Consider the following 15,052-nt stretch of genomic DNA (forward strand, 5'->3'; position numbering starts at 1 on the left):
AACTAACAAATTTCTCACTTAACCACATAAATTTTGGGCTCCATTGTGGTCGTAAATTGAGGACTACCTATTACCCTTTCCAAGTATCATTATCTTTAGAAAAGATCATCCCCATATATTAATTTATTTAGCATGCATGCTGCCCAGCTCTGGGAGACTCACAACATTCATATAAGGCAGGTCTGTCCAAGATTGGAAACTTTAAGGCTTGTGGACTTCAATTCCCAGAATTCTGGGAATTGAAGTCCACAAATCTTGAAATTGCTTCATTTGGAAACTCCTGATATAAAGAAAAGAGAAGACTCTTAAAATTACATAAATGTTTAATTGTGTTGTGGCTCCGTTGCCTGAGCCTGGGCTATCGACAGATGCAGACTCTGAGAGTGAGGGAGAGGAGTTGGCAAGGCCTCCCTCTCCAGGACCCTCCTCTCTGGCAATGTCTCTGGACGACACCGAAGGCCAAACGATAGGCTCAGAGCCAAGCACGTCCCCGCAGCCACAGGTGGACAACGATGAAAAAGATAAGTGCTGGCTGGACCCGCGACAGAGGCCCAGGGAGAAGCGTGCGCAGCAGAGGGGAAAGTGTGCCAGAGATTAGCTGAGTCACTGGACCACACCCCACAGGGTATAAATGTGGGTGTGGTGGCCGATTCAGTTTGTGACGAGCAAAAACTGGAAATACTCCATGATCTCTGCGTTACTGGACTTTGCCTGCTTTATCGGACTGCATTTGGACTAATCCTTGTATTATTGACACTCTGCCTGTTTTATTGGAATGCTGCAGTCTAATCTTTGTTTTGTGTGAGTAAAGTCTGAATTGGCAGCTAGCCACTGGGTTGCTGCCAGCTTTACCATCAGAATTTTGTCGTGTGGCTTATTAACTCCGGGCCGTCCGTGGGGGTGCGTGCGTGGGACAGGGACTTAGAGCCAGTTTTCTACCAGGAATGTGCCAATTTGATATGTCCCAATAAAATGTTCTTTGAGGAAATTGCTTGCCTTGGAGTTCTTCTTGAAAGGGATGCATTACTTGGAACCTTGACAATAAATTTATCCCAAATACCCTAGCCAAAAAAAAAAATTTTTTTGGAGATGCCACATTTAGAAGCTGCAATGTAGCACCCTGATGTGTACTCAGTCTGATAAGCAACATCGCTACAGGCAGTCCTTGACTTACGACTGTAATTGAGTCCTCGATGATGGCTGTCAGTCCTGAGAAGGGGGTTACTGGGACCGCACCTGATTTTATGACCGTTTTCACGCTGGTCATAAAGTAAACGCCTCGGTCGTAAAAAGAACCCACTGTTCTCTATGGGCATTTTTTGCGGAAAACCAGACGTTAAAAAAACCAGTTTCCTACAAAAAGGCTAGAAATCGTGGCCATGTGCCCACAGGACGTTGCAAACGTCATAAATGCGAGCTGGTTGACAAGCCCCCCAAATGATGTCACGTGACTGTGAGGGGTGGGAGGCGGGAGATGGCTGAGGGAATTCGAATTCAGGTTGCAACTGGCTTTTTCAGGGTTCACCATAACTTTGAAAGATCACTTAGAGAATGGTTGTAAGTTGAGGACTACTTATATTTCTTGTTGAGGAATTCGCAGAGCAACCCTTGAGTAGCAAGGGTGTGCACGTGAAAAGCAATTTGAGAGTAGTTAGGAAATAACACAGTCAACACACACTGAGTTGTGTTTACTTTTAGGAAATAGTAATAAGGCACAGTCCAATAAACAATCCAGGTCATACACAGATAAAGTAGTAGATAGTAAAACAATAGTCCAGGGATATTCCAATATACAAAGTCTTCTTACCAGTTGTTGTAGTCATACACATAAACAGTTGCAAATAGTAGCAAACAGCAAAATAGCTTCAACGAGCTGTCAAAGAGTCAGAGAATCAGAGAGAAAACAAACCATGTTTCTAGCACCTCTTAAGGACATTGGCTACAGAGCTAACCAATCAGGACACAGTATGATGCAATACAGCAATACAGCAGTCTTAAAGCTATATTCATGGTTTATATATTGCCAATCCAACAAATTAGGTAAAATCATTTCCTAACATTTCTCACACGCCACGCCCCCCCCTTCGTGTCCTTACCTGGCTGAGACGCATGTCCATCAAGGTGTTTCTGGCCTGTCCAATCTTCCTCATGTCCAGCTCCCCTGTGCCAGGAGTCATCAGTCCCGGGGTCATTCCACCTGGATAAGGCGTGTTTAAGCCCCCTGGGTAAGGGGTATTCAGACCACCGAATTGCTGCAAGATAAACCGGGGGGGAGGGGGAGGAGGGAGGAAGAGAGAGCGTTAAGGAACTTCAAATTCTATCAATAAAAAGAAGCAGTTGCTGTGTGGAATCAACCAATCAAAGAGCTGGAAGGGACCTTGGAGGTCTTCTAGTCCAACTCACTACTAAAGCAAGAGGCTTATACCCATGATTGCGAACCTATGACACGCGTGCCAGAGGTGGCACACAGCGCCCTCTCTGTGGGCATGCGAACCGTCGCCCCAGTTCAGCTCCGCCGCACATGTGCATGCACCTCCCGCCGGCCAGCTGGTCTCAGTGGTGCAGCGGACTAAGTGCTGTTAAGTGCTAGCACTTAGCTGCCAGCTACCTGCAATTAGTGCGAGTTCAAATCTCACCAGGCTCAAGGGTTGACTCAGCCTTCCATCCTTTCGAGGTAGGTAAATTGAGGATCCGGATTGTGGGGGCAATAAGCCGGCTTTGTATAGCACAACACCGCTTGGGGGGGCCGAAAGCCCTAATAAGCAGGTATATACATAAAAGTATGCAGGCTATTGCTATAATGCATTGTAAGCCGCCCTGAGTCTACGGAGAAGGGCGGCATATAGATTGGACTAATAAATAAAAATAAATAAATAATGTGCGGGACGGGGGGGGGCGTGGGGTGGGACACTTGTGGGGGCAGCGCGCCAATTCGGGGGTGCATGTGTGGGAGCCGCACAAGCATTGCATTTTGGGGGTTCAGGCGCGCTTTGGTCACTCGGTCTGGAAAAGTTTAGCCATCACTGCCCTATACAATTTCAGACAAGTGGCTGTCCAGTCTCTTCTTAAAAACCTCCAGTGATGGGAGCACCCACAACTTCTGGAGGCAAGGAGTTCCACTGGTTAATTGTTCTGTCAGGAAATTTCTCCTTAGTTGTAGGTTGTTACTCTCCTTGATTAGTTTCCATCCATTGCTTCTTGTCCTGCCCTCAGGTGCTTTGGAGAATAGCTTGACTCCCTCTTCTTTGGGGCAGCCCCTGAGATATTGGAAGACTGCTATCATGTCTCCCCTAGTCCTTCTTTTCATTAAGCTAGACATAACCCAGTTCCTGCAACCGTTCTTCATATGTTTTATAGCCTCCGGACCTTTAATCATCTTAGTTGCTCTTCTCTGCACTTTTTTCCAGAGTCTCAATACCTTTTTTGTATTGTGGAGACCAAAACTGGATGCAGCATTCTAAGTGTAGTCTTACTAAGGATTTATAAAAGCAGTATTAATATTTCACGTGATTTTGATTCTATGCCTCTGTTTAAGCAACCAAGAAAAGGTTTAAATATTGCAAAGATCCCAGTGCAGAAGCTCAGTGAGGTTACAAACAGCCATTTATTTGTGCCAGAGGAAAAGCATAACCAAAGTTCAGGGCTTCTCACTGCAGCGAAGTTCTGCAGGGATGGGGTTGACCTCTCTTAATCTTTTGTCAAAAATTCAGCCGATCTCTCTATTATTTCTGGTTCTCTCCAGGACTTGCCTGGAGGAGGAGTGGATGGTTTGGAGATGTTTAAATAGAATGTGGTTTGGCTAGAATTAAAGAGCACATGGAAAAACAGGGGTCTCTCCTTGAGGACAAAGATATTTACTGAGAATGTAGCACTATTTAAACCAGGGGTCTCCAACCTTGGCAACTTTAAGACTTGTGGACTTCAACTCCCAGAGTTCCTCAGCCACCTTTGCTTTGTTGGCTGAGGAACTCTGGAAGTTGAAGTCCACAAGTCTTAAAGTTGCCAAGGTTGGAGACCCCTGGTTTAAACAACTATCCATCTTTTACAATGCCCTCTGGGACTGACATACAGACAGAATGACTTGCTGGTCAGAATTATCTCTGCCATCAATGTGGGCCTGCATGGGGCTAGAATTATAAAAATCTATGTTTTTCTTAAAGTTTTAATCTCTTTCAAATTTAAAGCGGTACAGCGGCCTAGAGGTGAAGATGCAAGCCTCACTTACGGGAGGCTGAGAATTCAATCCTAGGCAGCGACAGATGTTTCTCTATCAGGGTGCAAAGAGAAAATATCTGCTGCGAACCCCACCTAGGCATGAGGAAGGGCAGCCAGCAGGTAAATGCTCAGTTCCATTCCGTCACCCCAACCCTTACCCTGATAAAAGGGATTACAGCGTCGCAAAAAATAAATTTAAAAATCGTTTAAAATTTAAATTAATAATTTTCCCCTTGAAACTTTCCTGAAGTTCTGACATAATGAAATAGGTATCGATTGGAGGTCCCTTGCCAAGCCATTATTTCAAGAAAACCCGTTGAAACCAAGAAATCTCAGCGGAGTTTCTCACCGTCTGCCGAGGATCCACCGATGTGTGATTCTCTCCCGATTGCAAGTGCTTCGCAAAGAAACTGTCCGGAACAGGCGTCAGTTTTTCGTAACGTGGATTCCTCTGGCGCTTGTTCCTGGCATCGCCAACTTCAGGAATACTTAGCCATTCTTCTTCGGTAACTTCAGCCAGTTTTCTCTATCAAAACAACAATTACAATCTGGAATTGAAATTGCTACATGGCATTTAAATTGTCCCCTCCTTCCTTTTCTCATCTTTGACTTTTAGCTTGCAAATTCTGACCTTTTTTACTGATCATTCAAACAGCACCGAAAATGTGAATTATGACTGTTTTTTCACATGATCATTGCAGCATCCCCATGGTCATGTGATCAAAATCCAGATGTTTGGCAACTGACTCATATTTATGACAGTTGCAGTGTCATGTGATCACTTTTTCCAAACTTCTGACAAGCAAAGTCAATTACTACCAACTTGCCTTCCATTGAGGACCTGTATATTGCACGAGTCAAAAAAAGAGCTGGGAAAATATCTACAGACCCCTCGCATCCTGGACATGAACTGTTTCAACTCCTACCCTCAAAACGACACTATAGAGCTCTGCACACCAGAACAACTAGACACAAGGACAGGTTTTTCCCAAACACCATCACTCTGCTAAACAAATAATTCCCTCAACTCTGTCAAACTAGTTACTAAGTCTGCATTACTATTAATCTTCTCATCGTTCCTATCACCCATCTCCTCTCATTTATGACTGTATGACTGTAACCTTGTTGCTGGTATCCTTAAGATTTATACTGACTGTTTCCTAATATGATTTGATTGCTTATTTGTTCCCTATGACTATCATTAAGTGTTGTACCTTATGATTCTTGATGAAAGTATCTTTTCTTTTATGTACACCGAGCGTATGCACCAAGACAAATTCCTTGTGTGTCCAATCACACTTGGCCAATAAAGAATTCTATTCTATTCAAAGTTAATTGGGAAGTCACTTTTACTTAATAACCGTGTTAATAACTTAACAACTGCAGTGATTTACTTAACAACGGTGGCAAGAAAAGTCATAAAATGGGGCAAAACTCACTTAACTGTCTCACTTGGCACTCAGAAATTTTGGGCTGGATTGTGGTCATTAAGTCGAAGACTACCTGTACGTGTGTGGTTTTAATGGAGCTTCTGACTTCAATCCTAAAGCTTTTTTTTTTTTTTAATTTTTTTTTTTAATTTGATTTTATATGCCGCCCTTCTCCGGAGACTCAGGGCAGCTTACAATGCGCTAAGCAATAGCCTTCATTCTTTTGTATATTTATACAAAGTCAGCTTATTGCCCCCACAAACTGGGTCCTCAATTTACCTACCTTAGAAAGGATGGAAGGCTGAGTCAACCTTGAGCCTTGGCGAGATTCAAACCTGCAGTAATTGCAGGCATCTGGTCTTAATAACCAGCTTAATAACAGGGTGTCTTAGACCACTGTACTACCAAGGCTCTTTATTTAAAACATTGCTATAGTCACCCATCTTTCAATCAACCCTGGGTGGGATTCAGCTCCCAGAAACATCTCACTGATTCAGTTGCACACATCAAAGATAGATAAATAGATAGATAGACAGACAGACAGACAGATCTGAGGAGAGGAAAGATAGGTATGAGAGAGAGATGATATAAATAAATGTTAGAGATCGTAAATATATAGAGGCAGATATAGAGATAAATAGATCATACATAGATAGATACGCAGGCAGGCAGAAGATATAGAGATATAGAGATAAGGGATGATATAGATATAATATAGATATAGGTGACAATTGAATCAGTGAGGAGTATTAATCATGGTCCCTCTAAACAGATTTTATGATCCTAAGAATACCTTGAGAAGAGAGAGTAATATCGTAGCATATTTTCTGCATTAACACTGCCATTTTTATATATGTATATGTATAATTTTTTTCTCAAATTTCAGGCCCTATCTTTGCATTTTTATTTCTGGAATCAAATGCATATTGCTGTCTCCTTACTTTCAGATCCGAGAACTGCTGCTGAATCTTTGGTCGTTCCATTCGGTACTTTTCAATCTCCTCTTTCTCACGCTGTTCTCTAGAAAATAAAAGGTGCAGCCAATACTTCAGCCAATCCAACCTTTATCCTGGTTATCTTTGACGTATTTAAATATTTGAGACAGCCAAGACTAAATCATGCACCAAAAGTTAAAAACTCACAGCTGACGCTTGAACATGCAGGTTTCAAATCAAAGTACAGAGGAAAAAGCATCTCTCATGCTTTTTTTAAAAAAAAAACCCTACCTTCTCTCTTTTCTTCTTTCATCCATCCTTTTATCCAAAGCGGCATAAATTGCATCTGCTTCTTCATCGTCTTTTTCATAAGGCCCACTGGAGAACAGGCTTCCAGCGTATCCATTGAACTGCACAGGACAAGAAAGTCATGTCAGCTCATGTTATCCCCTTAATGTAGACAGACATTAGATAGACAGACAGACCTATCGATAGATGATAGATAGATAGATTAGATAGCCTTAAGAACAAGCTTCCACTGAACTGCACAGGACAAAAGATGTCAATTTATTTTATCCCCTTAATGTAACCTACCAAAATGGATGGATGGATGGATGGATGGATGGATGGATGGATGGATGGATGGATGGATGTAGATAGATAGATAGATAGATAGATAGATAGATAGATAGATAGACAGACAGACAGACAGACAGACAGACAGACAGACAGACAGACAAAGATAGGTAGGTGGGTGGGTGGGTGGATAGATGGCTAGATAGATAAATAGATGAGATAGAGATAGAGATAGAGATAGATAGTGATACACAGAGACAGACAAAGTTAGGTAGGTGGGTGGGTGGGTGGGTGGATGGATGGATGGATGGATGGCTAGATAGATAGATAGATAGATAGATAGATAGATAGATAGATGAGATAGATAGCGATAGATAGATGGATAGATAGAGATAGATCTTTAAGGAAATTTTCTCTTTATTCGAGCACAGCAATCTGATCCTGCCTCTTTTCGCTGTCAGTACTGACCTTTGCCCCCCAATCCCTCCCTTTCCGATCCCCAATTCTCTGCTTCTCATTGGCTATCTTCCAAGTCACTTTCCTGATTCCTTCTTCGTCAGATCACAGGAATGTTTCCCCCCTCCCTATCTCCGAGGAGACCGAATCTTCAAAGGGATTTAGCAGGCAAAAGTTCAGGCTTCTCTTCCCTTTTCTATGTCAGTGCTGGGACGCTGACAATAGATAGATAAAAGACAGACAGACAGATAGCCTTAAGGAGGAAGGGCAAGGAAAGTCATATAAGCAGTCATACAGGGAGAAAAAAGAACAAGGGCAAATCTATAGCACTCCACATAAAAGAAAAAACTACTGATCAATCCTTGAATGAATTGTGGAAGCTGAATAAAGCATGATGATATTGCAAACATAAATCAGTCAATCCTACAGGAAATCAACCCTGACTGTTCTCTGGAAGGATAGATACGGAAGCTGAAGCTCAAATACTTTGGCCAGCGAAAGAGAAGAGAGAGGACTCCTTGGAGAAGACCCTGAGGTTGGGGATGATGGGAGGCGAAAGGAGAGAAGGGGACGGCAGAGGATGAGATGGTTAGATAGCATCATCAACGCAATGAAGATAAATTTGGGCAAACTCTGGGAGACAGGGGAGGACAAGGGGGCCTGGCGTGCTGTGGTCCATGGGGTCGCGAAGAGTCGGACATGACTTAGCAACTGAACAATATTTCAAATATAGATTCATCGGCAGCATGGACCAGTGTGACAAAACGACATCACCTCGTCATAATTAGTATCATTCAGATCTTCATCGTCGTCATCCGCTGTCTGATTTTTCTTCATCTGATCCCCAACGGTTCTCTTCCCTGGGGGAGCATGACGATCATCCACGGGGTCGTTAGCATCCCGGGCGGGACCAATATCTGAACGGGTGGTAAAACCGGTGGCTCTACGGAAGAAGGAAAATCGCAATAGATTCAGAGGGAATTCAGACGTGGCTGGGCGAGTCGTTGTTGTGGTTCTTGTTTTAATCTAAAATTCTTCCTAAATTCAGATTTGCCACGATTATCACCTCTGGGCTATCAAGCAACAAAGGTTTGTAAAATTAAGAATTGAGCCCTCTTTCCTAGATCAGCAAGAACAACAACAACAACAAAAGAGTGTGAGCACACTTTTTCTTTTGAAGAAGTTTAAGTGGAAAATTTGGGGGGGGGGGGAGAGAATTCAGGAAAATGGTGCTCCATCATTGGATGTTTTTAAGAAGAGTCTAGAATCTCTTCTTAAAAGGCGTTATTGCTTAATGCCTTGTAAGCCGCCCTGAGTCTCCGGAGAAGGGCGGCATATAAATCAAATTAAAAAAAAAGAATCGTGATGGCGAACCTATGACACGTGTGCCAGAGGTGGCACGTAGAGCCCTGTCTGTGGGCACACGTGCCGTCGCCAGCTGCTCTTCTGGGTTTGCACCAGTGCACAGAAGCCAGAAGAGAGCAGCTGGCTGGCGTGCATGCGTGCCAGACCAGCTGTCCAGCATGCATCCACACAACGGAACTCAGAAGAGCAGCTGGCTGGCGTGGATGCATGCGATGCAACCCGGAAGAGCAGCTGGCAGGCATGCATGTGCGTAGGACCAGCTGTCCAGCATGCATCCACACAACGGAACTCAGAAGAGCAGCTGGCTGGCGTGGATGCATGCGATGCAACCCGGAAGAGCAGCTGGCAGGCATGCATGTGCGTAGGACCAGCTGTCCAGCATGCATCCACACAACGGAACTCAGAAGAGCAGCTGGCTGGCGTGCATGCGTGCTGGACCAGCTGTCCAGCGCGCATTCACACAATGGAACCTGGAAGAGAACAGCTGGCTGGCATGTATGCGCACCAGACCATCTGGCTGGCGTGGATGCATGCGATGCAATCTGGAAGAGCAGCTGGCTGGCGTGCATGTGCGTAGGACCAGCTGTCCAGCACGCATGCACATGATGGAACCCGGAAGAGCAGTTGGCTGGCATGTATGCGCACCAGACCAGCTGGCTGGCGTGGATGCATGCGATGCAACCCGGAAGAGCAGCTGGCTGGCGTGCATGTGCGTAGGACCAGCTGTCCAGCACGCATGCACATGATGGAACCCGGAAGAGAACGGCTGACCGCCACAAACATGTATACTGGCCAGCTACTCTCTTCTGGGTTCCGGCGCTCGCACGCGCTCCAGTTTCAGCACTCAGTGCCGAAAAGGTTAGCCATCACTGGTCTAGACAGTCACCTATCTGAAATGTTATTGGTTCTCCTGCTTGAGCACAGGGCTGGACTTGAAGACCTCCAAGGTCCCTTTCTGGCTTTGTGGCCCAGTTGGGAGGGGGAGGGGATGGTTCCGTGCGAGTGGTGGGACAGGTGCACGCACAGCTCCATTTGCACGAGCGGCAGGCATATGTGCCCGCCGCTCGTGCAAATGGAGCGCAGCACGCTCGACGGCTGCTCGCCCAAGTGGGGACCTGCGCGCACGCTTGTCCCTCACTTCTGTGGCCCAGTTCCTTTTGCAACCTTCTGTCAAGCAAAGTCCATGAGAGAAGCCAGTTTCACTTAACAATCGTGTTACTACCGTTTCCCCCAAAATAAGACATCCTCTGATAATAAGCCCAATCGGGCTTTTGAGCGCTTGGCAATAAGGCCAAGTGCTTATTTCAGGGTTCAAAAAAATATTTAGACAGGGTCTTATTTTGGGGGAAACATGGTAATTTAACAACAGCAGTGATTCACTTGACAAATGCGTCAAAAATCGTAAAATGGGGCAAAGCTCACATAACAAATTTCTCACTTGCAACATACAACTTGGGCTCAATTGTGGATTGTAAGTTGAGCTTTCCCAGCTGTCAAGAAAACACATTTATTCTGTATGCTTCATTTCATTCGGACAGGGAACCCTTTTTTATGGCAATCCAAAGGTAACTTCCTGCAAAAGCTAACACCACAAATTGTTGGGTAGTTGTTTTTTTTCTTTCCAAAACAGGTGCCAGCACCTTCTGTTCTTCACCCAAGGGGCCACTAGTGGCTGTGCCACTAAACACAGAGAAGCTCTTGGATACAGACCATGGGGCAGCTTCAACTACAACCCAAACGCACAGCTTTGGTTTAGGACACAATAAATGAGCTAACCATTTGTTTATTTATTTGTATCTCGTCTTTATTATTTTTAGAAGTACAGGTAGTCCTCGACTTACGACCACAATCGAGTCCAAATTTTCTATTCTTAAGTGGAACATTTGTTAAGGGATTTTTGCCCCATTTTACGACCTTTGGTGCCACAATTAAGTGAATCACTGCAGTTCTTAAGTTAGTAATATGGTTGTTAAATGAATCCAGCTTCCCCATTAACTTTGCTCGTCAGAAGTTCAAAAAAGGGGATCACTTGACTCCAAGACACTGCAACCATCATAAATACGAGCCAGTTGCCAAGCATTCCGAATTTTGATCACATGATTATATGGGGAAATACTGCAACGGTCGTAAGTGTGAAAAACAGCCATAAGTCACTTTTTTTTAGTGCCGTTGTAACTTTGACCAATCACTAAACCAGGGTGGATAAAATTCAATGATTTTTTTTAAAAAAATAAAAAAAAATCAGATTTTTTAAAATTTAAATCGGATTTTTTCGATTTTTATCGAATTTATTTTAATAAACTTTTGGGGTAAAAATCTAACGTAAGATAGTTTTCTATTTAAAATACATAAATAATTTAGTTTATTCAGCATGAGGATGGAGCTTAGTTATGTAGCACGAGGCTGTATATTCTGCAACACTGGGACTATCGGTGAGTCAACAGTGGGTCAAAGGAATAGCAGAGATGACAGCTGTTCTTTAGAAATTAAGATTTAAACCGAGTTGATTTAAATCAAGCCTTTTTACTAGTGATTTAAATCATGATTTAAATTGTGATTTAAATCAACTCAATTTAAATCAAATCCACCCTGCACTAAACTGTTGTAAGTTGAGGACTATCTGCATTTTCCCCATCACAACCACCCTGTGAGGTGGGCTGCTGGGCTGAGAGAGATGGACTGGTCCAAGGTTACCCAGCTGGCTTTCTTGGCCCAGGTGGAACCTGAACTCCTTCTGAATTCTCCAACACTGGAAGTTTTTAAGAGATTGGACAGCCACTTATCTGAAATGCATAGGGCCGTGATGGCGAACCTATGGTACATGTAGTCTCTGTGGGCACATGCGCTGTCGCCAGGTGGTCTTTGCAGACACTGGAGCACCGGAAAATGGCCAAAAAACAGGCTGGTTTTGGGCTGGTTTTCTGGCTGTTTTGGGCCATTTTTCTGAAAAAGGCCAGAAAAACAGCCTGAAAACAGCCCAAAAACGGCCTGAAAATATCCAAAAAACAGGCACACGTGCACCAGCCAGATTGCCTTGGGGTTTCTGGCGCACATATGCACAACCATTCCAGTTTGGGCACTTGGTGCCGAAAAGGTTCGCCATCACTGGCATAGCTACCTCCCGGAATACGGCTGATCCCGGATCTCCGCACATTCCGTAAGGCCCTGAAAACGTTTTTATTTCAGCAAGCCGGCCTGGCCTGAATAGGTTTCATGGGTTAGTTTTTTAATTGTATAGCTTGGGGTTTTAAATTGGGAGGCCGATTAATTTAATTTATTTTTAGTTATCTTAACTTTTATATTGTATGTTATTTTAATTTTCGGCTGTTCACTGCCCTGAGTCCCTTCGGGGAGAAGGGCGGGATATAAATTCAATAAATAATAATAAAAATAAAAATAGGGTTTCCTGCCTGAGCAGGGGGTTAGACTAGAAGACCTCCAAGGTCCCTTCCAACTCCCATTCCTATTTTATTCTAAGATCTCTTGCTTTATAAACCCAAAGCCTTAACCACAAACCTGCACACATGCAAAGCACAACACCACCACAAAAAGCAAACCAGAGACCAAAAACCAGCAAGATAACTCCACCAAAATGTGCCAAAAAACTGCAAGCCATAAAGAGATCTTCCCTTGGATCTTCTTATTACACAGCCCAATCCCAGCAGGGGCCGAAACACGGGTTCACACACCCAACACAGCTTCATTTCAGTCCACACACGTGTCTTTGTGGACAAATCTCACCATTCTTAAAATACGTTATTTCTCCTTTAAGAGATGGGGTGGGGGGGGAGAGGACTTCAACTCCCAGAATGCTCCGCATTGGGGAAACTGGCTGGGGAATTCTGGGAGTTGAAGTCCACACACCCCTCCATCTTAAAGCGACCCGCCCCTAAACGAAGAAAACCAGGCCGGTCGTGGGAATGGAAACGTCCGCCGGAACGGTCGTTGGGATGCAAGCCGAGCCCTCTGCACATGCTCAGGGAGGCGCTGGAGCCCCCGACCCGGCTGCTCACCCTCGGCCCAGCCCCGGCACGTAGCCCAGCGGGGCCGGCATGCCCAGGAAGGGCTTCTTCTTGCGGTTCATGGTGCCGGTCAACGCCGCCGTCAGCCCCGAGGCCCCGCCGCCGCCACCGCCAGAAGCCCCCGAGGAGCTCGAACCGGCCGAGGCGCCGCCGGAGGAAGAAGAAGAAGAGGAACCCGAGGCGGGAGACGCCGCCGACGAAGCGGCCATGGCGGCCATGATGGCGGCGGAGGAGGATGATGGCAAACAGGCCGCGGGGGCGGGGCGGGGGAGGAGCCAAGAGGCGGAGCGCGGCCTCCCGCCTTGCCAGGAGCCACGCCCCTGCGAGGGAGGGAGGGGCCAGGAGGAGGGGCGGGTCTTAAGACTCCCAGGGGGCGGGGTTGTGACTGAGAGGGGGGGACGCTCGAAATCCAGCTACAACCCTGCGAGGTAGGCTGGGCTGCTGCAGGAGGGGGCGAGGAAGGTGGGGGGGCTGGTCTTAAGCCTGGGGGGGGCTGTAAATTGAGGGGTTACTTGAAATCCAGCCACAACCCTGCGAGGTAGGCTGGGCTGCTGCAGGAGGGGGCGAGGAAGGTGGGGGGGGCTGGTCTTAAGCCTGGGGGGGGGCTGTAAATTGAGGGGTTACTTGAAATCCAGCCACAACCCTGCGAGGTAGGCTGGGCTGCTGCAGGAGGGGGCGAGGAAGGTGGGGGGGGCTGGTCTTAAGCCTGGGGGGGGCTGTAAATTGAGGGGTTACTTGAAATCCAGCCACAACCCTGCGAGGTAGGCTGGGCTGCTGCAGGAGAGGGCGAGGAAGGTGGGGGGGGCTGGTCTTAAGCCTGGGGGGGGCTGTAAATTGAGGGGTTACTTGAAATCCAGCCACAACCCTGCGAGGTAGGCTGGGCTGCTGCAGGAGGGGGCGAGGAAGGGGCGAGGAAGGGGGGGTGGGCTGGTCTTAAGCGGGGGGGGGGGTTGTGAGTTGAGGGGTTACTTGAAATCCAGCCACAACCCTGCGAGGTAGGCTGGGCTGCTGCAGGAGAGGGCGAGGAAGGTGGGGGGGGCTGGTCTTAAGCCTGGGGGGGGCTGTAAATTGAGGGGTTACTTGAAATCCAGCCACAACCCTGCGAGGTAGGCTGGGCTGCTGCAGGAGGGGGCGAGGAAGGGGCGAGGAAGGGGGGGTGGGCTGGTCTTAAGCGGGGGGGGGTTGTGAGTTGAGGGGTTACTTGAAATCCAGCCACAACCCTGCGAGGTAGGCTGGGCTGCTGCAGGAGAGGGCGAGGAAGGTGGGGGGGGCTGGTCTTAAGCCTGGGGGGGGCTGTAAATTGAGGGGTTACTTGAAATCCAGCCACAACCCTGCGAGGTAGGCTGGGCTGCTGCAGGAGGGGGCGAGGAAGGGGCGAGGAAGGGGGGGTGGGCTGGTCTTAAGCGGGGGGGGGGGTTGTGAGTTGAGGGGTTACTTGAAATCCAGCCACAGCCCTGTGAGGTAGGCTGGGTTGCTGCAGCAGGGGGCGAGGAAGGGAGGCCTGGTAACTGGGGGGGGGATTTTGTGATGGAGGGGAGGACTCGAAATCCCACAACCCTGCGAGGTAGGCTGGGCTGCTGCAGGGGGGGCAGGAAGGAGGGGTTAGGGTGTTAAGCCTGGGGAGGAGGAGGGTTGTGACTGAGAAGGGACTTGAAATCCAGCCACAGCCCTGCGAGGTAGGCTGGGTTGCTGTGGGGGGGGGTGGCTGTGAGGAAGGGGGGGCTGGTCTTAAGCCTGGGTGTGTGTGTTGTGAGTTGAGGGGTTACTTAAAATCCAGACACAACCCTGCGAGGTAGGCTGGGCTGCTGCAGGAGGGGCCGAGGAGGGGGTGGGCTGGTCTTAAGCTGGGGGGGGTTGTGACTGAGGGGGGGACTCGAATTCCAGCCACGACCCTGCGAGGTAGGCTGGGCTGCTGCGTGGGAGGGGGTGTGAAAAGGGGGGGCTGGTCTTAAGCCTGGAGGGGGCTGTGAGTTGAGGGGTTACTTGAAATCCAGCCACAACCCTGCGAGGTAGGCTGGGCTGCTGCGGGGGGGGGCTGCGAGGAAGGGGGGGC

At 47.2% G+C, this 15,052-nt stretch overlaps 1 protein-coding gene across 2 annotated transcripts in view; it reads right to left on the bottom strand.

Annotated features, from left to right (window-relative positions):
- Positions 1-13,229, bottom strand: part of PRPF6 (pre-mRNA processing factor 6) — a 53,154-nt gene extending 39,925 nt beyond the window's left edge. For both annotated transcript variants that reach the window (XM_070956509.1, XM_070956511.1), the window contains exons 1-6: positions 12,991-13,229; positions 8,387-8,555; positions 6,872-6,990; positions 6,587-6,665; positions 4,565-4,741; positions 2,097-2,252 (exon numbers count right to left, since the gene is read on the bottom strand). In XM_070956509.1, the coding sequence (XP_070812610.1) occupies positions 2,097-2,252; positions 4,565-4,741; positions 6,587-6,665; positions 6,872-6,990; positions 8,387-8,555; positions 12,991-13,217 (927 nt within the window). In that variant the 5' untranslated portion in view covers positions 13,218-13,229. The remainder of the gene's footprint in view (positions 1-2,096; positions 2,253-4,564; positions 4,742-6,586; positions 6,666-6,871; positions 6,991-8,386; positions 8,556-12,990) is intronic.
- Between the last annotated feature and the right edge of the window lie 1,823 nt (positions 13,230-15,052).

Source organism: Pituophis catenifer, unplaced genomic scaffold, assembly GCF_029215685.1.
Source record: "Pituophis catenifer annectens isolate HBS135680 unplaced genomic scaffold, rPitCat1.0.hap2 SCAF_45, whole genome shotgun sequence".
Lineage (NCBI taxonomy): Eukaryota > Metazoa > Chordata > Lepidosauria > Squamata > Colubridae > Pituophis > Pituophis catenifer.